Consider the following 21,282-nt stretch of genomic DNA (forward strand, 5'->3'; position numbering starts at 1 on the left):
AGGTACTAACAATATCACAATTAGGTATTTTCAAACATTTTATCATTAATACTTATACCTTTACTATAAAAATCCAAACTATTAAAATAATAAATAGATAATATAAAATATTATTAGTAGTGATAAGTAAATTTTATTTTCTACTTAGTCTCTTTTTTTTCAAACAATCTTTCTTTCCATTATTATTTTTAAATATTTTCACTTTCTATCTTCCTAATATAAAATTTTATCTTTCTTAATTTTTTTTTTTTGTATATTTTGTTTCTCGTAGTATATTATGTATATACAAGCTCGAGTACTAAAAAAAATAATATAAAAATGAATTAAAGAAAAGTTTTTAGTTTCCATTTTCGAATACTTATGAGTTCTGTTAACCTATTTTGAAATACAACTCAGTTTAATTACAAATATTGATGCTGTTATAATTACTATGAGAATGATTAGGAAATATGGTTGTTGCATTTTATGTTAAATTTGTGCAACAAGCGTCACAAATAAAATGTATGTTTATCATCTTTACTAGACTATTTTATAATCTAAACAAATAATTTACACAAGAACATGTATCGACAAGAATTAACGTGTAGGATTATAATGGTAGTTATATCATACAATAATTATTACAATAAACCTTATTTATTAATTATTTATGAATGTCCAATAAATTTCCGTGATAATTTCAGTATAAAAAAAGAACTTTAAGGATGACTTAGGTTCGGAAAACATGAAACAACATGTCTTTTATTTTATTTTATTTTTTTGAGCTTTTTTTTCCGTAAAATTATCTATTAAATTCTTCTCCTTCATTTAATTTAATTTGCAGAGTTTTGCCAATCCAAAACTTTCGAAACTCATAAATTAAATAAATAAAAAAAACTGAAAAAAACACTTTTAATCTTACTACAAGTTCAATAAAAACATACTAATTTTTATTTTTAAATATCAAGTTATAATTAATTTAATAGAAACATATGAGTACAAAATAATTTTTAAAAGTTTATTTTCTTAAACATAATTTTGTAACTAATTTAATAAAAATATATTAATACTGAAAAAATTGATTTTTTTCTTAAACATAATTTTATAATTAATTTATTAGATGAATATTAATAATAATAAAAGAAGTTTAAAGTTTTCTTTTTTAAATATAAAGAGAGTGTTTTACCCACTTGATATTAAACTCCAAAAAATTATTATCCCCAATAAAAATAAATATGTATAAAATAAAATTAAAAATTCACTTGTTTAATATATAAGAAATATATAAATTTGGTAATAAAATGGAATGTGTGACGAGGCACTAAATTAAATAAGATAAAATTCAACCCTGGATTCTTCTCTTATCCGCAACAAAATTAAATGATCAAATTAATTAAACAAATTAGAAAAAGTAAAGTGCATTTGATATTACAATGTTATATATATAATTTAATTTTATCAAATTCTCATGATTAATTTATTATTTAATAATGTTGATGTATATTTTGATCATTATTATTTTTATAAAAATGAAATCATTTTAAGCAATAATCATCATTATGATAATAATGATAATAAATAAAAAACTAGTGATAATGTAGAAGAGATAAAAAGTGATTATGTAGGGGTAACCTCAGGCACAGAAGCTGAGCCTCTGACTCAAACTTGACCCATCAATTTCCCCCTCTTCTATGTTCTGACATGACATCGGCATCCAAACCCAGCAAACCTCTGTCCCCTTTCAATTCCGTTTCTCTCTCCTCTCTCTATATTCACTCTCTCTCTTCCTCTCACTCTCACCCTTCCTTCATATGCTTCCTCAAAGGTAAATTCTGTAATATTTTTTTAATTCGTATTCAGTAATTTTTTACAAAAGTAAAAAGAAAAATAATAATTAAAATTTCTTCTTCCTCTTATATCTTTCCTTTCTCCACAATCTTGCAGTGTATTTTGATCTTGCAGTTCATAGCAGTTTCGTTCTTCTCCTCTTCCTCTTCCTCTCTCTTATCTGTCTATCAGGTAACGCTCCCAGAAATAACTTTCCTCCTTTCTTATCATTCCTTCTACCAACTTCCCCTATTTGTGTTTTCAATTCATCAATCTTCGAAAACTTGTTTTTCTGTGTTGAAACACTGTCATTCTTTTCTTGGATTAGATAGAAAATTCTAGGGTTCTATGTAGCGGTTTTGCCGAATTTGGTTTGTCTTTTTTTCAGCCGGGTGATGATTGCCAAAACTTGGGTTTCGGTAATGTGTCTGCTTAGACCAAACTGAAGACAGCCATTACTTCCATCTTAAACTTTTTTGTAATGCGATTTATGCTATCTTAGACTTTAAGTTCAAGTTATATTACTTGCATGTATGCTCGGAGTGATGCATGTGATACATATGATATGAATATGATGCTCATTTGACATGTTTTTTATTTTCATGGAAATCTTAAATGGACATGAATTGTTGAATTGTTATTTATCAGTGTTTCACCCTAATATGTCAGGACTAGGTTGTATTTGTACTGTAGAATGAGTAGACCATCAACACGAGGTAAAAATAAAAGACACAGACAAGGGGATGATGGCAACGGGACTGTGGAAATATGGAGGTACACTTTCTACTCTTACTTTCTGATCAGTAAAATGAAAATTTATAATGCTAGCCTTTTGGGTTATTGATTGTTTTAAAATGTCTTTTGCATAGGAAAATTCACAATAGTGGTGTGGTAACTCATGATGATATGAATCAGTTATATATGATCTGGAAGCCAGTTTGTTCAGGATGTCGCGTCAATAGCAAAGACAACCCAAATTGCTTCTGTGCATTGGTTCCACCTCTAAATGGATCCCGGAAATCTGGCTTGTGGCAAAAGATGTCCGATTTTCTTGAAGGTCTTGGCCATGATCCGAATAAGGATCTACGGGCATCTGCTAATTCTCCTGCAGGTCTCACAAATCTTGGCGCAACATGCTATGCCAACAGTATACTTCAGTGTTTGTATATGAATCAATCTTTTCGAGAAGGCATCTTTTCTGTAGAACAAGATGTTTTACAACAACAGCCTGTGCTGGATCAGCTGACCCGACTTTTTGTGCAGTTGCATATTAGCAAAATGGCTTTTATAGATTCTTCTCCATTTGTAAGAACCCTGGAATTAGATAATGGAGTTCAGCAGGATAGTCATGAATTTCTAACTTTGCTTCTCTCTTTGCTCGAGGGTTGTCTTAGCCATTCCAAAGTGCCCAAGGCAAGAACAATAGTTCAAGATCTTTTCCGGGGAAGTGTGTCTCATGTGACAAAGTACGCATCATTATATTTATACAACTTATTTACTGATTGACAATTTTCTTTTCTTGTAAAATTCTACTTTATTAGTCTTTTATATATTTGTCAAGTGTACTCTATTTTGCACCCTCTCACTCCTTAACCTAATAAACAACAATAAATTATGCTAAACATGTAATATGATTGTTTGTTTTTTAATCTTTACAAAATGTGTATTTGGTTGTATTTTCTGAGAAAGAATGTTTCTTATTTTGCCTTTGATTGTCTTGCATCAACATGCATGTTACCTACTTTAGTTTTGTATTACTGTTTGTTATTTTGTACTATACTTCAAGACACTTATTTTTTTCTTATAACTGGCCAGAATGCAGGAGCAACACCAGTGATTTGTGTACATATGATCACAAATATGGTCTTTATGTTAAATTCTGTCCTTGCAATAGTGGTCTTGTTTATGAGTTATGAATATGATTCTCAAATATTTCTTATGATTTTATGTAGGTGCTCACAATGTGGAAGAGACTCTGAAGCTTCTTCCAAGATGGAAGATTTCTATGAACTGGAGTTGAATGTCAAAGGATTGAAAAGTTTAGATGAGAGCTTAGATGAATATCTCACTGTTGAAGAGCTTAATGGAGACAATCAATATTTTTGCGAGTCATGTAAAGGAAGAGTTGATGCTACTCGCAGCATCAAGCTGCGTACATTGCCCAAAATACTTAATTTTCAACTTAAACGTTACATCTTCCTTCCTAAGGTATTGATAGACTTGTGTTTTTATTTTTATTTTTATTGCAAGCATTGTTTCAACCAAGTTGTGTGCATTTTCCATTCTTTATAATTCTTATTTTTTGTTTCATTGTAGTTTTTTAAGCATGCAAGAGGACCCTGGTTTGATAAAAATAAGCAATAAGCATCTGACAAAGAATGTTAAGAATTTTTTTATAAATAATATCTTATAAAAAAATTAATAGTAATAAAAAATTATCTATCTGTTTGCATATCTTTGTCAGCCTTCAAAGGGAAGGTAGGATACTATTCCTATGTATATTGCATGTAAAATTTCTGTCCTTTTAAGAAATTGTATTCCAGTGCACAAGTGTGCAGAAAATCTTTTTTATAAAATATTTTATCCTGATTACAAATATTAGATAAACTTAATTGGATAAAAAAATCTCTCTAACCCATGTCTTTTCATTTAAACCAGATATCTTGTTCTAAAAAGCTTTGGAAGTTCATTGGTTTGTTTTTTTGTTGTTCTTAATATGCAATTTTGTTTTTAGTTTTTTGTCTTAATATCTTTTCTTTTTACTCTTGTACATCAATCACTTCTCTAATAAATTTTATACTTGATGAAAAGAAAATAAAAGAGGATTTTTTTTGAATGGTTTAGGAGTATTATTTTTTAATTGTTAACTTTTTAATATTGATTATTTTTTGAGTAAATTACACTCTCATCCCTTGAGAGATTGTTAAATTACAGTGTTCTTCCCTTAGTTTTGAAAAATTATGCTGATAGAAGTTATATTGAATTAAAATCCAGAAATACTAACCAGGAAACAAGAATGTCCTTATGGTTATTAATTAATTTCTCAAATAGTGATAGCTCTAAACAAAATTAATTTCAGGCATTTTTAGGAATTTGAATCCCCCACACAAAACAATATGATCGCATTATTTTACCCTAACTATCAATAACTTCCCTAATTAATAGGCTCTGCTCAACTAATTGACAGCTGAATCCACTAACTATTACACATTATAATTTTTTCTTATTCTTTATTGGATACACACATTTAATAGAAGATTGTCTTGTTCTATCAATACTCTCCCTTTCAAGTGGGATCTTGCCCACAAGGTGGAATTGAGGAAACACTTGTTGAATCTCAGATGCTAACTCCCAACTATTCTCACATGGTGAAAGTTGTTGTCATTTGAGCAACACTTCTACATCTCCCTGAGCATTCTGTCTGCTACTGAAAACAACTTCTTGAAATCTTTGGAGCTCCCTGTCTTCGGTCAGAGCAGCAGGTAAACCTTGTTCTGATGACAAACCTCACAACATGCCACATAGTTCTTAATATCATTTTTATATCCATCCAAGATACTGCATTCACCACCCTTTTGTAAGTCCAAAAAAAACAAGAATGTCCTGCTATTGGAGAATCATGTAAATTCTGCAGAAGGATAAGAATTTGGTTAAGTTTACAGGGAAGCAACAACTTTCCTTTAAATTATAGCTGATTTTTTCTTAACTCATAACCAATGTGATTCTCATTCTTTGTTACTAAATTCTGGTAAATCCAGAGATATAGATCTTTAATTAATTTAGAATCCCGTTCAGGGAAATTTTCACCATTCACCACTGATGTAGTCACTAATTATTTTGTTACAAAAACTAGGGTATGTTCGAAAATTTCCATTGCTTCTTCCTTCTTGTACCCCACCCTAATAATTCACACAACCCAATTCTTTTCTTCAATCCTCCTTGCTTTGTTCATAGCTTCTGATAGTTTGAGGTTTGCACAAGCTCAATTCTTCTCTTGCATCTCTCAGCCCATTCATTAAAGTTTCCAGCAAACCTTGAGCAGAACCAGCGTATTTCTTGCACTGATAAAGCTCTTAAGATTGGAGCTCTAATACCAGTTGATAGAACTGGAATCATATTAGAATCTAGAAGTAGTAGTCAAAACAAGAATGTCTTTATTGTTATTAAAGAACTCCTCAAACAGTAACAGCTCTCAAAAGAATTAGTGCAGTATTTCGAGGAAGCTGAACCCTCTCACACAATTAATCAATTGTATTTTTCCATCCGAAACTGTTAACAACTTCATCTATTAATAGTGTATGCTCATCTAACCGACAGCAAACTCCACTAGCTATTACACATTATATGGAGGTGTTAGGGAGGTGTAAATGTTGCAAATGTATGCCAATATGGCACTTCAAGAAGCAAGGTGCCTTTGCTTCATAGCCCGAAGCTTTATTTTGTCTTCTGATGTGTTTTAGCTGAAGGTATAAAAGTTTAGTGGCATGCATATTTCTGAGAAAAATTTACTTGGAGGGTCATTCATAGTTACTTAAAATTGCTGAGATCCATTTACATTCAGATGAAGCATAACACATTTTCATCTCGAGAAGGGGCATGATTTGCCTTGTTTCTTTCTTAAAATAGTGGTTTTCTAATGGTGTTTCCCTATGTGTGTTTGATTTTCTTTACCCTTCATTTGTGTTGACAGACTACAACAAAGAAGAAAGTTAATTCTGCTTTCTCATTTCCTGCTGAACTTGATATGCGGCATAGAATGTCGGAGTTGTCTGAGTTTGATTTGGTGTATGATCTGTCAGCTGTATTGATTCACAAGGGAACTGGTGCTAATAGTGGCCATTACATTGCACATATTAAGGATGTAAACACTGGGCAATGGTGGGAATTTGATGATGAGCATGTTACTAATTTGGGTTGTCATCCATTTGGTGAAGGGTCTTCAAATTCTACCTCTAAATCCATCAAGAATGAGGCAATTCATTCTGGAAGTTCTCAAGGGATGATAGCTGACAGTAATGGAAATGGTTTGAATGTCTCTCATTTGCAATCTTCACGTGTGGAGACATTTTTGTCTACTGATGCGTACATGTTGATGTACCATCTTAAACATACGAAAAATGTAGGTGAAAGTGGGAGTGTAATTTGTGGAGCTAGGCATAATGAAAGAGAGGGTGTTGAAGTTGCTATGCAAAATGGCACTTCTCTTCCATTTCATATTTATGATGAGATTCAAAATTTTAATGCGTCATATGATGAGGTTTGTCAGCAGTACAGCAAGATGAAAGAGTTCGAATTGGGTCGTATTACTGGGAGGAGACAGGAGGTTCGATCTGTTTTAGCTGAAGCTCCTGTTCAACCTTTGGAGCAACCATTTTACTGGATTTCTAGTGAATGGCTTCGCCAGTGGGCTGACAACATTGTTCCAAAGTTAGTTCTTATTCCTTACAAATAATTATTAGAGTCATGTTAATTGATGTATTTTTTAGGATGCTTACTTTTCAAGGTATATGCAGCCCTCTTGACAACTCGCCTGTTCAATGTTCACATGGGAAAGTCCCAGTTTCAAAGGTTACCTCAATGAAGCGGTTGTCTGCCAAAGCATGGGATATGTTGTTCTCCAAGGTAACTTTTTGTTAGTCAGCTGTTACATATTTTTTGTGGATTATTAATTTGTACTTGTGGTATAATACCATTACGGTTTGTTTGGTGTTGAAGATATGAATAGGGTTGAATCCAAGCATGATAAACTTAACCCTGTCAAATGATTGGTGTACCTCAGATAATTATATAACTCAATTGTGTTACCTTTTCCTGTATTTGATATGATAAAAATTATGTTCTTGTGACGAAATTACACTTTCATTAAAATTACATATAATATATTTTATTGCTTTCCAACTTGGTTTCTTCCTCTGAAGATAAGAAATACTTTGCATGGTTAGCAATGATTATGTCTTGGGAATGGTTAAAATTGACAAGAAGCTCTCTTTCAATCTATTTTTATATGTTGGGCTGGGCAATACTGATTCCAAAGTAGAAAAGAAAATTTACCAGATGTAGTGGCGATAAATCTAGTTCTATAAGTGAACTTTAGAAGTTGAGCGAGTAGTTGTGTTGACCATAAACACATTTCTTCCTGGTGATGTCTGTAAGGAAACTATAGTCATATGGGGGCTGATGGAACAGAAACTTTCTTAGAAATGCTTATATGAGGAGGAAAATGCTGTGTATAGTTAACTGAATTAATTACAGTTTCTGGTATAATTAACAGGAACTGCATACTCTGCTGGACAGATGTAAATAATGATGATTTTTCATTTGATGGTTTATATGTGTATCTCTTCCATATTCTTGTTCCTATTGCTGCTTCCGCTCTCACCATTTGCGGTAATAATAATATAGATGATGTGTTCCCTTTATTGACTTTTAAAATTCAGTATGGTGGGGGCCCCACATTATCTCATGATGAGCACTGTTTGGATTGCCTGATTCATGGGGCTAAGACCGTGGTTTCAGCTGACTCCTACCGGGATAGAAGAGATTCAATGAAATCACTTGCACGGGATATTCTAGATGGAAACTGCCCGGATGGAAAGTTTTACATTTCCAGACAATGGTATGATAACAGTTTTCTCATGTCATTGCGATTCATACCGGGGATTTTTGGGTGACTGTGTTCTATTTCTTGTACATAAGAAACTGTAAATATATGGACATACTGAACTCTATGATCAGTTTTCATTGGCTCCAATTTCTTCTTCATTGTGCTATAGGAAACTTATAGTTCAATAGTTAGTCTATAAACATGATTTATGATCGTATGATCTATGCTGCTAACATCCCTAGTGGATTTTTTTTTTCTTCACTACACTAATAGGATGGTTTCAAAGTAATGGTTTATATCTTTTCATGGTGAGGAACATGCTTTTGTAGGTTGCAACAATGGTGGAAAAGGAAAGTTCTTGATGCTCCATCTGAAGCTGATGCTGGGCCAACAGCAGCCATTAGTTGTCCACATGATCAACTGCTGCCTGAGCAAGCTCCTGGTGCTAAGCGTGTGCTTATTCCTGAGAGTTTTTGGCTCTTCTTATATGAAGATGCGGTGTCTGTGAAGCCTGGTGATCCTTTGGGTGGCCCAACATTTTCTTCAGATTCTGAACAGTGTTCCCTGTGCAGTAATGAATTATCAGAAGTAGCATGCTTTGAGGACTCCTTGAGGTTTTATCATTCATTCATTGCCACTAATGCAGAGCATTATGCAGACAAATTTTAAACTGATTTCCTGTCTTTATGCTGCAGATTAGTTAAACAAAAGCAACGTCAGAATCATGAGAAATTGTTCCAGGCTAAAAGTCTGCCACTTTCTCTAAACTGCAAGTATTTCTTGGTGCCTTCATCTTGGATTTCAAATTGGAGAAATTACATCAATCCAACCCTGAAGAATTCAGATAAACCTGAAACTTTAGATGGGGCAATTGATTCATTGTTATGTGAAAAGGTACATGGTTACTTATCCTTGATTATCTGTCATATTTTGCAACTTTCTCCACAGTATGGATTATGTTTGCTTTAGTTACTAAATATGATTTTGACTGGTGTTTGGTTAAATTTGAGAAAAATAATTTTTGCAACTGTTAAGAGGAGATTTATTTCTCAAAGGTGTCCTATCCAGTTTGCGATAGGGACTTTATTAGCAGAGATTACTCTTGAACGGACGGACTGATTTGGTCTTCACACTGATAAGCTTTTCATTTTTGCGAATTTAATCCTTAGGAAATTGGTATGATGAAATTTGTGTTTTTGTTTTGCATCAGCACTCACAGCTTCTTGAAAGACCTCCTGAATTGGTTTTCAGACGCAGTGTTTGGTTAAATTTGAGAAAAATAATTTTTGCAACTGTTAAGAGATTTATTTTTAAAAGGTATCCTATCCAGTTTGCGATAGGGACTTTATTAGCAGAGATTACTCTTGAACGGACGGACTGATTTGGTGTGCACACTGATAAGCTTTTCATTTTTGCGAATTTAATCCTTAGGAAATTGGTATGATGAAATTTGTGTTTTTGTTTTGCATCAGCACTCACAGCTTCTTGAAAGACCTCCTGAATTGGTTTTCAGACGCGGTGCCATTATCCAGAAGGAGTCTTCTGTAAGTTGATTAAAGTAACTTTAATTTCTGTAATTTTGTCAAGCAATCCTAGTTTTTTTTTCCTATTTGAGATGAACTCATAATCCAGAAGGAGTCTTCTGTAAGTTGATTAAAGTAACTTTAATTTCTGTATTTTCGTCAAGCAATCCTAGTTTTTTTTTTCCTATTTGAGATGAACTACATTCACTTTAGGATGATGGTTCATATTATGTGTTCTTGTAATTCATTTTTCTTCTTTCTCGTTTTTCACATTTCAATGGAATTAGTTTTAGTTACTTTGAAGTTCAATTTCCTTTCTCTATGTTAACCCAATCAATTTTGTGAGTTCTAGGTAGGTGGCTTAACCATTGTATCTGAGAATGATTGGAAACGCTTCTGTGAAGAATGGGGTGGTATTGAGACTAAAGGAATATCTGCAACTATTGATCATACTAGTAATCCAGGCAATGTTTTGGCTGGATCCAGTGAAGAAATGCTGACATGCAAGGATCAGTTGGGCACAGCAGATAAAATGAATTATGAAAATGGAACTGGACTAGTCTTCATCAAGACTTGTCCTGAGGTAATCCAAAATTAGGCCTTAGTTGAGTAGCTATACAGATGGCCCCCATGTCCAATTGTTACACATTAGTCATTTAGAAAATAAATCCTACATTCACAAGTTTTCATTAGAAAGTCATTAGGAAATAAATCCTACATTCACAAGTTTTCATTAGAAAGCCATATTGTTGGCTTTCCTATTTTCCCCTCCAACTAGCTTCTTTCATCTCATTAATATCACAATAACTTTTTGTTTGTGAACATTTGATTCTTTAGGTGTTCCCCATTTGCAACATTATCCCATAATTCTATAATCTACTCTCGTCATTGCATTTTCGTTTTTAGTTTAGTTCATTCTTATATTCTTGTGCTAAATTATCTTTCTTTTATTGGATAATATATTTTAATCCTTGCTTGAGCTATAATTTTTCCAGGTTTGTGAAAATTGCATTGGAGAAAGAGAGAGCTGTGAGCTGATGCAGAAGCTTAATTATTCCAACGAGGACATATGTGTTATTCTTGTCCGTGGTAAGGAGGTACCAAGATCAATGTTAGAAGCTTCAAAGGGGTCTGTTGAAACAGATCGTCGAGTTTCCAAGCGTTCCCGTAAGACTAAAAACGGGAGTTCAATTAGTCTAAAAGTTTCTGCTTCAACAACTTTATATCAGCTGAAAATGATGATATGGGAATCCTTTGGGGTAAGTCTAGCCTGTTATATGTATATTGCTTTACTGTGTTTAAATGTTGGAACTAAGCATGTACTGAAAATGGCTATAAGGAGTTTCCATAATAGTTGTGGGTCGTGTGCATAATATTTATTATAGATGTTAAATGGTTTCTTACCAAAGCATTAAACCATTCTTGGGCCTTTGCTACCACAGGTTAGTATTGAGTTTTTAGCAATGGAGATTGGAATTCCTGTAAATTTTAAAGAACATGTAAAGGCATTTAATTTCTAAACACTACCAATATGGATTATAAGTGAAGAAAGTGGGTAGAAATAATAATTTAGTTAATCTTTTGACATGAACTGGATGAACATCTTTTGTCATAACAGAGAACATTTGCTATAAAAGATAACAGCTTCTTGATATGTATATTTTTGTTCATGAATCTTATTAATGATAGTTGTCCTGTCAGGTTGTTAAGGAAAACCAAATACTGCATAAAGGTGATAGGATAATTGATAGTGATAATGAAGGTGCTACCCTCGTGGATGTGAACATATTTGCTGGAGATCAGCTTATAGTGAGAGACTCTGAGATCCACGAAAATCGAGATATTGCTGGTAAGCTATTTGCTAGTGGCAATCTGGTTCTTCATTCTATTATGTTTTTGTTAGTAGGCGATACAGGAGCATGGAAAATAATGTTTTTTATCTTTTAAAATTGAAGTCTGAGTCGCATAATTACGCTAATCTTTTTGCAGATGAGCTTTGCGATGATAAAAAGGATCTGCAGCATACCGAGGAAGGGTTCCGTGGAACACTTCTTACAGCAAATGTTTCATCTCAGGTTGTTTAAGTACCGCACTTTCAGCAGCTGATATCTCTGTAACATCTTTTTGTTGCTGTTTTCAAAAGAAAAGCTGGATGAAGTAGTGCGGAGCAGTACAACCATGTAAATCCATGTGCCTGGTGCTTTAAAACTGTCAACAGTTATTTTATCCTTCAAAGCCTGGGTAGAGGCAAATTTTGGAATGTATTAATGTTCTAGTAACTTATGGTACGGCTGTTATCTCTGTTTGAATCGAGACATTGCCAGAAAAACAATTGTTGTTTTAGTTTACTTATTTATCATTAGTATCTTTCAGTTAAACATTTAGTCTGTGTCTTTTGTTCAATACATTATCCGAGTTTAAAAATGATGAATTATTTAGTTATTTTTGGAGTTATATTAGTTTTAGATGTGAATTATTTATTATTTTTTATGTTCATTCAAATATTATAAATTATCTAATTATTTTTGGGATATATCAGTTTTAGATATAAATTATTTATTATTTTTTATCAATTGAAAAGAAAATTTGTGGTTATATGTTCACATTAAAAAATCATGAATTATTCAGATATTTCTGTATTCATAAAAATCTCCATATAAACTGAAATGAATATTAATAATATCTGAAATTTTCAATATAAATATGTAGATTTCTCTATTTTTATATCTATTTTCCTTCTAATATTTCCTTTTAATATGTTCAAATTATTAAAATTATATATATATATATATGTGTATATATATATATATATATATATATATATATATATATTCAGTTGTATAACTTTTCTTTGTTTTTTTGTTTACTTGTTTACCTTTTCTTTTTTCTTTTTTAAGAGATTGATTTATTATGAAATTCATTCAAATTTTTAAGATACTTTTTATCTTTTGTTTAAACATTTAAACTCTTTAATATTTTTATTTATTGTCTTTTTATGAGAATGTTTATAATTTCTTTTCACTTATTCTTAATTTTTGTTTCATTTATAAAAAAAATTATTTTGTAAAACAATTTTCATAATCTCTTAATAGTTTAAAGAATTATTTTATTATTCCTTAAAGAACTCTAATGCATTTATTTGTCTTTTTTGTTATGATTTTATTCATTGGTTTATAAATAATTTCTTAAAAGACACATTAAAAAATTATGAATTATCTAATTATTTTTGTCGATATATCAATTTTAAACATGAACTATTTATTATTTTTTACTAACCAAAAAAAGTTCTCTATTGTATATTCATATTCAAAAATTATAAATTATTTAGTCACTTTTGGATTACATGTTTTAGACATAAATTATTTATTATTTTATACCAACTCAAAAGATAATCTCATGTATGCTTACATTCTAAAATTATGAATTATCCAGTTAATTTTGGGATTACATCAATTTTAGACATGAACTATTTATTATTTTTTACCAAGTGAAAAGAAAGCCTCATACGAATTATCCAATTATTATCAAATTTAGACATGAATTATTTATTATTTTTTACCAACTAAAAGGAGAACCTCATGTTTTGTATGCTTGTATTAAAAAATTATGAATTATCTAATTATTTTTGGGATTACATCAGTTTTAGATATGAACTACTTATTAGTTTTTACCAAGTGAAAAGCGATCACAAACAAAAATTATAAATTATCTAGTTATTTTTTGGTTATATCAATTTTAGACATGAACCTTGTGTTTTACCAAATGAAAAGTTAACCTTGTGTTTTATGTTTGCATTCGAAAATTCTGAATTATTTAGTTATTTTAGAGGTTACATCAGTTTTAGGCATGAACTATTTATTATTTTTTACCAACTAAGAACCTCGTGGTGTATACTTGCATTAAAAAATTATGAAATATTTAGTTAATTTTGGGGTTACATAAGTTTTAAACATGAACTATTTATTATTTTTTAGCAACTGAAAATAGAACCTCATGTTGAATGCTCCCATTCAAAAATTATAGTCATTTATGGGGTTACATGAGTTTTGAACTTGAACTATATATTATTTTTAACAACTGAATAGAGAACCCTGTGTTGTATGCTCGCAATAAAAAATTATGAATTATCTAGTTATTATTTAGACTACATCTCTTTTGGACAAAAACTATTTATTATATTTTATCAATTGAAAAGAGAACCTCGTGTTCTATGCTTGCATTTAAAAATTATGAATTATGGAATCTTGTTTTATATGCTTGCATTAAAAAATTATGAAATATCTAGTTAATTTTTGAGTTACATCAATTTTAGACATGAACTATTTATTATTTTTTACTAGCTGAGAAGAGAATCTCATTTTGTATGCTTGCATTCAAAAATTATGAATTATATAGTTATATTTAGGGTTACATATGTTTTATACATGAACTATTTATTATTTATTACCAACTAAAAAGGAAACCTCGTGTACGTTCAAAAAGTATGAATTATCTAGTTATTTTTGAGATTACATCACTTTTAGACATGAAAGATTTATTATTTTTTATCAATTGAAAAAAAACCTCGTGTTTTATGTTTGCATCCAGAATTATGAATTATTTATTTAATTTTGGGGTTACATCAGTTTTAGATATTGACTATTTATTATTTTTTTACCAAGTGAAAGGAGAACCTTGTGTTATATGCTTGCATTCAAAAATTATGAATTATCGACTAAATTTTTGGTTTATGTCAGTTTTAGGTATGAACTATTTATTATTTTTTACCAACTGAAAAGAGAAGCTCGTGTTGAATGCTCGCATTAAAAAATTATGAATTATGTAGTTATTTTTGGGTTACATGATTTTTGGACATGAACTACTTATTTTTTACTAACTAAAAAGGGAATCTCTTGTTGTATCTAGCATTCAAAAATTATGAATTATGTAGTGATTTTTGGGGTTACATCACTTTTAGACATACTATTTATTATTTATTACCAACTACAAAGAGAACTTTGTGTTGTATGCTCGCATTAAAATATGAATTATCTAGTCATTTTTGTGATTACATAAGTTTTAGACATTAAATATTTATTATTTTCTACGAAGGCGAAGAGGACCTCGAGTTGTATGATTGAATTAAAAAATTATGAATTATCTGGTTAATTTTGAGGTTACATCAATTTTAAACATTAACTATTTTTTTTTTTGCAAAGTGAGAAGAGAATCTCGTTTTGTATGCTTGCATTAAACAATTATGAATTATTTAGTTAACTTTGGGGTTACATTAGTTTAAGACATGAACTATTCATTATTTTTTACCCAGGAAAAAGAAAACCTCGTTTTATGTGCTTGCATTCAACAATTATGAATTATCTAGTTATTTTTTAGCTTACATAAATTTTAGACATGAACTATTTATTATTTTTTACTGAAAAGAGAACCTCGTGTTGAATGATTGCATTAAAAAATTATGAATTATCTACTTCTGTTTTGGGTTACATGAGTTTTAGACATGAACTATTTATTGTTTTTACTAACTCTAAAGTGAATATCGTGTTGTATACTCACATTCAAAAATTATGAATTATCTAGTTATTTTTGGGCTTATATCAGGTTTATAGATCAACTATTTATTACTTTTTTACCAACTGAAAATAGAACCTCGTGTTGAATGGTTGCATTTAAAAATGATAAATTAACTAGTTATTTTTACGGTTACATCACTTCTAGACATGAACTATTTTTTATTTTTTACCAACTGAAAAGAGAACGTCGTATTATATGCTTGCATTCAAACATTATGAATTATCTAATTAATTTTAGGGTTACATCAGTTTTAGATATGAACTATTTATTTTTCTTTACCAAGTGAAAAGAAACCTGGTTTTGTATGTTTGCCTTAAAAAATTATGAATTATCTAGTTTTTTGGGATTACATTACTTTTAGACATGAACTATTTATTATTTTTTACGTGAAAGAAAAACTTCGTATTGTATGTTCGCATTCAAGAATTATGAATTATCTATTATTTTTTGGAGTGACATCAACTTTTTTAGACATGAACTATTTATTATTTTTTACTAACTGAAAAAGAGAACCTGGTCTTGTATGATTGCTTTTAAAAATTATGAATTATTTAATTATTTTTGGATTACATCAGTTTTTGACATAAACTATTTATTAGTTTTTACCAATTCAGAAGAGAACATTGTTTTGTATACTTTCATTCAAAAATTTTGAATTGTCTAATTAATTTTGGGGTTACATGAGTTTAAAAATAAACTATTTATTATTTTTTTTCCAACTAAGAGAACTTGATCTTGTATGATTACATTAAAAAAATATGAATTATTTTGTTATTTTTAGGTTACATTAGTTTTAGACCTGAATTATTTATTATTTTTTATCAAGTAAGAAGAAAATATTATATTGTATACTCGCGTTCAAGAGAGATGAATTATAGAATTATTTTTGGAATTATATCAACTTTACACCAATTATTTATTATTTTTTACGAAAAAAAGCTAATCTCGTATTGTATTATCTCAATAAAAAAATTATGAATTATCTAATTTTTTTTTAGATTATATTAATTTTATACATGAATTGTTTATTATTTTTTTACCACCTAAAAAAGAGAACATTGATTTGCTTGTTTTATTGTTAGGCTATATAATATTAAAATCAGAAGGAGTAAATGTTATCCAACTTTTATCAATTAGACACCTTTCATCAAATATTAATGGTTGTTAGTTTGCAATCTATAGAGGTTATGACGGGTATTATAATGACCTTCTATTTTCACTTTGGTTAATAAAGTAATTAGTTTCCGTTTAATTTTAGTCCAAATAAAATTAACATTTTAAATTTGCTATAGACAAAAAAAGAATTGTATCTCTTTAAATATTCAAACAACAAAGTATAAATAAATTGATGAAGTAAGGTTTCGTACTACATTAACGACAAAGGACTCAACACCTTCTACCACAACTAACCATTAGATGACAAATAAATCATCGTGGCTATTATGAATATTAATAATATCTTAATTTTTCAATATAAATATGTAGATATCTCTATTTTTATATCTTTTTTAATTCTTCTAATTTAAATACCTAGATATCTCTATTTTCATTACATATTTGTTTTATTTTATTCATTAGTTTATCAAATAATTTATAAAAGACACATTTAATTAGTTTTACTTTTTTAAATATTTTTATTTATTATTTATTTTAATAATGTAAAATGCTGTTTTAATATTTTTATATAATTATTTTTATTTTTTAATTTATTATCATAAGTGTAATTTTGTACAATAAATTTTTTTATTGTAATATAATAACTTTATGTGATTACCATAAATTTTGTTTAACTTTATCAAATATATATTGAAATTGGATGATGCTAAATTTCAACTGTTATCAGATTATTTATTTTTTGTATGATTTTGTTTAAGTGATATATTACCATTTATATTAGTGTATAATAGAGTTTTAAAAATAGAAGTAAAGAAACAATTAAAATAATTTAGCTAGAATACTTTTTTCTTTTATAATTCTTTAAAAATAATTTTAAATTTTATTAATTTTATTTCATTTAAATTTGTAAATTTAATAAATATTTTAGTTCTAAAAAATTTTATTAAGTACTTTAATTTAAAATGTATATAATTATAATTTTTTAAAATATTTGATAATGAGGAAATTAAAATATTTTATATTTATATTAAAATTTGAAAATATTATTTTTTCTTTATATTTTTATTATTTTATAAAAACTAATTAATTAATATTAAAATTGAATATGGTCGTCATTACTGTCATTATCACTCTTATCCGATGAGATGAAGAGGAAGAGAACATAGTAAAAAAAGAAAAAAAAAACTCATTCCAAAAGATTGTTCCGAAACATAATATAAGTGTTTTGGAAAACTGATTTCAACAATTCAAAACCTTATTCCGAAAATCTCATTCTGACAAATATATTTTATATGCTTAAGAAATTCTGTTTTGAAAAACATATTCTTAAAATTTTGTTCAGAAAAATCTTTTCTTAAAAATGTTTCAAAAATTATGTTCTGAAAATTTGTTTCAGAAATTCCTTAAAGACAAAGGTTTCCAAAATATGTAATGCAGAAGTCATTTTTTCCAAAAGATAAAATGGTTGTTTTGAAAATTAAAACCACTGATAAAGTAAGATAGAATTAAATTTATGAAGTAATGGGTTTCAGTACTACAGTAAGTGCAAAGGACTCAGCACATTCTACCAGCCAGATGACAAATAAATCTCAGTGGGTATTTTCTGAATTTATCTCTGTTTGGAAAAAAAAATCATATTAACAGGATATAAATATCAATAATATCTGAAATTTTCAATTATGGAAATAATATATATATATATATATATATATATATATATATATATATATATATTAAGTTTTATAACTTTTCTTTGTTTTTCACTTATATTTCTTTTTCTCTGTGATTTGATTTACCATGAAATTTATTTATATCTTTAAAATATTTTTATATAATTATTTTTATTTTTTAACTTATCATCATAAGTGTAATTTTTTCACTATATTTATACAACAAAAATTTTATTATTATAATATAATAATTTAAATAATTACTATATGTAAGCACATGTGTATGCATTGGATTAGACTGTTTGGTTTTTAGAATAATATATAAATGAAAGTTTCAAATTTTGATCCATTCTCAGCATACACTTTCTCTCTCCAAAATTCTGATCTTCTCTTTTCTCCTTCTTCTTTCTACAAATTCTAATCAGTTGATCATCTGCTCTTCGTTTAGGAGGAGTTTGAGTGATCCTAAAGTTGAAGGCTTTCTTGTCAATCAATTAGCTCAGTGATTTGAGTCAGTAAGTTTCATCTTCTCTTCTTAGTGTTTAAGTTTTCTGGTGCATGCAAAGGAAATCTCGTTGCATATGTTCATCAGCTTCTTATTCTCATTTTTTATCATGTTCTCGGTCTTTTGGTTGATCTTTTCTTTTCAATCTGTGATCTTTAGGTGTTCTTAGATTTTCTTGAAGTTCAAACAATTTTTCGAAGGTGTAAAAGCTTTTTGTTCGGTCAAAAGGGTAAGGGAAGCTAGTAATTTAGTTAGTTGGTTTATGATGTATGAAAATTTGGGTGTGATGATTATGCATGTGTGAATAATTGAATGATTTGATGTTTGATGTTGTTGATATGAATTATTAAGTGTTGTGTTCATGATGATTGCGTTTCTACATAATTTTGATTCACTAACCGAGTGAAATGGTGAGGAAGTGTGAGAGCGAAATTGGGAAAATTGTGTTTGGTGAAAGTTTGGATTGTATAGAGAATTTGGACAAGCTGCATAGGATTTGTTAGAACCTTTAAGTCACTGAAAACTGTACTAAAAATTAGAATTTTGATTTTCGATCCTAGAGTTCGTGATTTTGCATAATTGACTCTGAAATCCGAGATGAAACTCTTTAGATAATATTAGAAAGGTTAGGTGATCTTAATTAAGTGTAAAAGATGTGTATGATATAAGTTTGGGGGATTAGAAGTTGGTAAAAAGGTTGTGAATTGGTAGGTAAGGTTATGTGTTGATCATAATTTTGCAGTATTCTACAGAATTATGCAGATTGCCGAGAGTCATTGTTGATCATTCGGCCTTCTTCGGGTGTTTTGTCTTAACTGAGTTTTACTTCTGTAGAGTTTTTCAGTTAATGATCGATCAGTCTTGTATTAGTATTCTGTTTTAATCATAGTGATCGTTCTTAGTAAGGTGTGTGATCTCTTAGTAGCGATCGGTCTTAGTGGGTGTGTGGTCTCTTAGTAGCGATCGTTCTTAGTGGATTGTGTGGTCTCTTATTAGCGCTCATTCTTATACTAGTGCTCGACCTCGTACTTGTATTAGGTCTTAAATGTGTTGGGCTTCTCATGGGCTTTAATGTTCATGAATATTCGATTATGATTGGATAGTAGTTCTTGTACACAGTTCGGTTATATTGTTGTAAAGCTCGGTCTCTTAGTAGTGATAGGTTTTATGAATAGTATTTAGTATAAATCTTAAGTGTTCAGACTAAGCTGTAGGTGTTCGTCTTAGGTCATAGCGCTCGGTCTTGTACTGGTATTTTGTCTAGTACTAGTGTTTCGTCTTGTACTGGTACACAGTCTTGTAATGGTGTTCGGTTTTGTCATATGTAGTGAGTTTCTGTTCGGTTTCCAACGTTCACAGGATGTTTGGCATTGTATGTTATTTACATTATTGTTTGAGAATTTTTTAATTTTAACTACGTGATTTGTTATGCATTTATAAGATATTATATTTCAATTTGGTATGAAAGAGAATTCTAAGGAGGAATGTCTCATGGAATGTGTATTGAAGTGGTAAAGTATGAATATGGACATGAAATTCATGGCGTTCATTCTGAAATTCTGATGATTACAATTCTCAAGTAGAGATTGGTAATGCATTGTGTGAGAATGAAAGGAGGTCCTAGCTCATAGGTTCTTGGGTGAGTTATAACGGACTAACCTCGGGTGGCAGTTGATGGCTTTACAGTTACTACACCACCCGGATGCAAGAACGGCCTCAAGCTACATATTCATACAATCTGGATTGTCAAGTCATTGGTTCGGTCATAACATGTATTATCTGGTTATCTTGGTATGCTTGAAATGCTCGTATGTTGCATGTTTGTATATACTTATTTCAATTGAATGATTCATATGATTAATTAAATAACTCTAGCTTACCTTTTTGTTTTCTATTTTGTTATGTTTTTCGTTCGATAATTCTTCTTTGCGATGATCACCTTTTGGGTGTGAGTAGAGGAGAAAGAGTGTTCGTTGGAACAGGCGTTGGATGGAGAGAACCCTGCTGTTTAGATTATGACCGTTCGGTCATACAATTGTTTATAGTTTTGTGTGAACCATTCAATTACAACTCTAACTTTGTAATAATTGTTTGGTTGTGTACATAGTTTTGTAATAGTATAAGAACTTTGTAAAATTTTAAATTTTATGATTATTTTCTGATAACAAGATTAACTTTATTTTCAGTAACTATCTTATTGTATTATTATATGATAGCTCCTTTATATAGTATGTTACAATATGAATCTTGTTAATATTTGTTTTTTGTGTGATCTTTTTTAAAATATTTTAGTTTGAATATTCGTTTTCCTTTTATAATTTTTAAAAAATACTTTTAAATTTTATCAACTTTATTTTATTAATGTTTGTAAATTTAATAAATATTTTAGGTTTAAAAAAAATTAGTTAGTATTTTAATTTGAAATGTATATAATTATAATTTTTTTAAAATATTTGATGTTAAGAAATCAAAATTATTTATTTTTAT

The 21,282-nt window shown here is 29.3% G+C and overlaps 1 protein-coding gene across 3 annotated transcripts; it reads left to right on the top strand.

Annotated features, from left to right (window-relative positions):
• Positions 1 to 1,627: 1,627 nt before the first annotated feature.
• LOC108331576 (ubiquitin carboxyl-terminal hydrolase 26) lies at positions 1,628 to 12,387 on the top strand. Of its 3 annotated transcripts, XM_017566355.2 has the most exons (15): positions 1,632 to 1,804; positions 1,924 to 1,998; positions 2,476 to 2,580; positions 2,676 to 3,272; positions 3,759 to 4,014; positions 6,497 to 7,233; positions 7,320 to 7,428; positions 8,244 to 8,422; positions 8,740 to 9,024; positions 9,106 to 9,304; positions 9,883 to 9,954; positions 10,286 to 10,516; positions 10,929 to 11,192; positions 11,635 to 11,782; positions 11,923 to 12,387. In XM_017566355.2, the coding sequence occupies exons 3-15, from the start codon at positions 2,501 to 2,503 to the stop codon at positions 12,015 to 12,017; spliced, it is 3,252 nt and encodes a 1,083-aa protein (XP_017421844.1). In that variant the 5' UTR covers positions 1,632 to 1,804; positions 1,924 to 1,998; positions 2,476 to 2,500; the 3' UTR covers positions 12,018 to 12,387. The 3 variants fall into 3 exon arrangements, with proteins under 3 accessions (XP_017421845.1, XP_017421843.1, XP_017421844.1); XM_017566354.2 differs by lacking the exon at positions 1,924 to 1,998 and having other exon boundaries at positions 1,631 to 1,804; XM_017566356.2 differs by lacking the exons at positions 1,924 to 1,998; positions 9,883 to 9,954; positions 10,286 to 10,516; ... (1 more) ...; positions 11,635 to 11,782; positions 11,923 to 12,387 and adding an exon at positions 9,621 to 9,846 and having other exon boundaries at positions 1,628 to 1,804.
• The last annotated feature ends 8,895 nt before the right edge of the window (positions 12,388 to 21,282 follow it).

Source organism: Vigna angularis, chromosome 4 (assembly GCF_016808095.1).
Source record: "Vigna angularis cultivar LongXiaoDou No.4 chromosome 4, ASM1680809v1, whole genome shotgun sequence".
NCBI classification, from domain to species: Eukaryota; Viridiplantae; Streptophyta; class Magnoliopsida; order Fabales; family Fabaceae; genus Vigna; species Vigna angularis.

Bases quoted from the DNA above. Each gene is read 5' to 3' on its own strand.
- LOC108331576 (XM_017566354.2), top strand. The intron at 7,234-7,319 runs GTTAGTTCTTAT...AGGTATATGCAG, and splicing joins GCTGACAACATTGTTCCAAA to CCCTCTTGACAACTCGCCTG. The intron at 8,423-8,739 runs GTATGATAACAG...ATGCTTTTGTAG, and splicing joins TTTTACATTTCCAGACAATG to GTTGCAACAATGGTGGAAAA.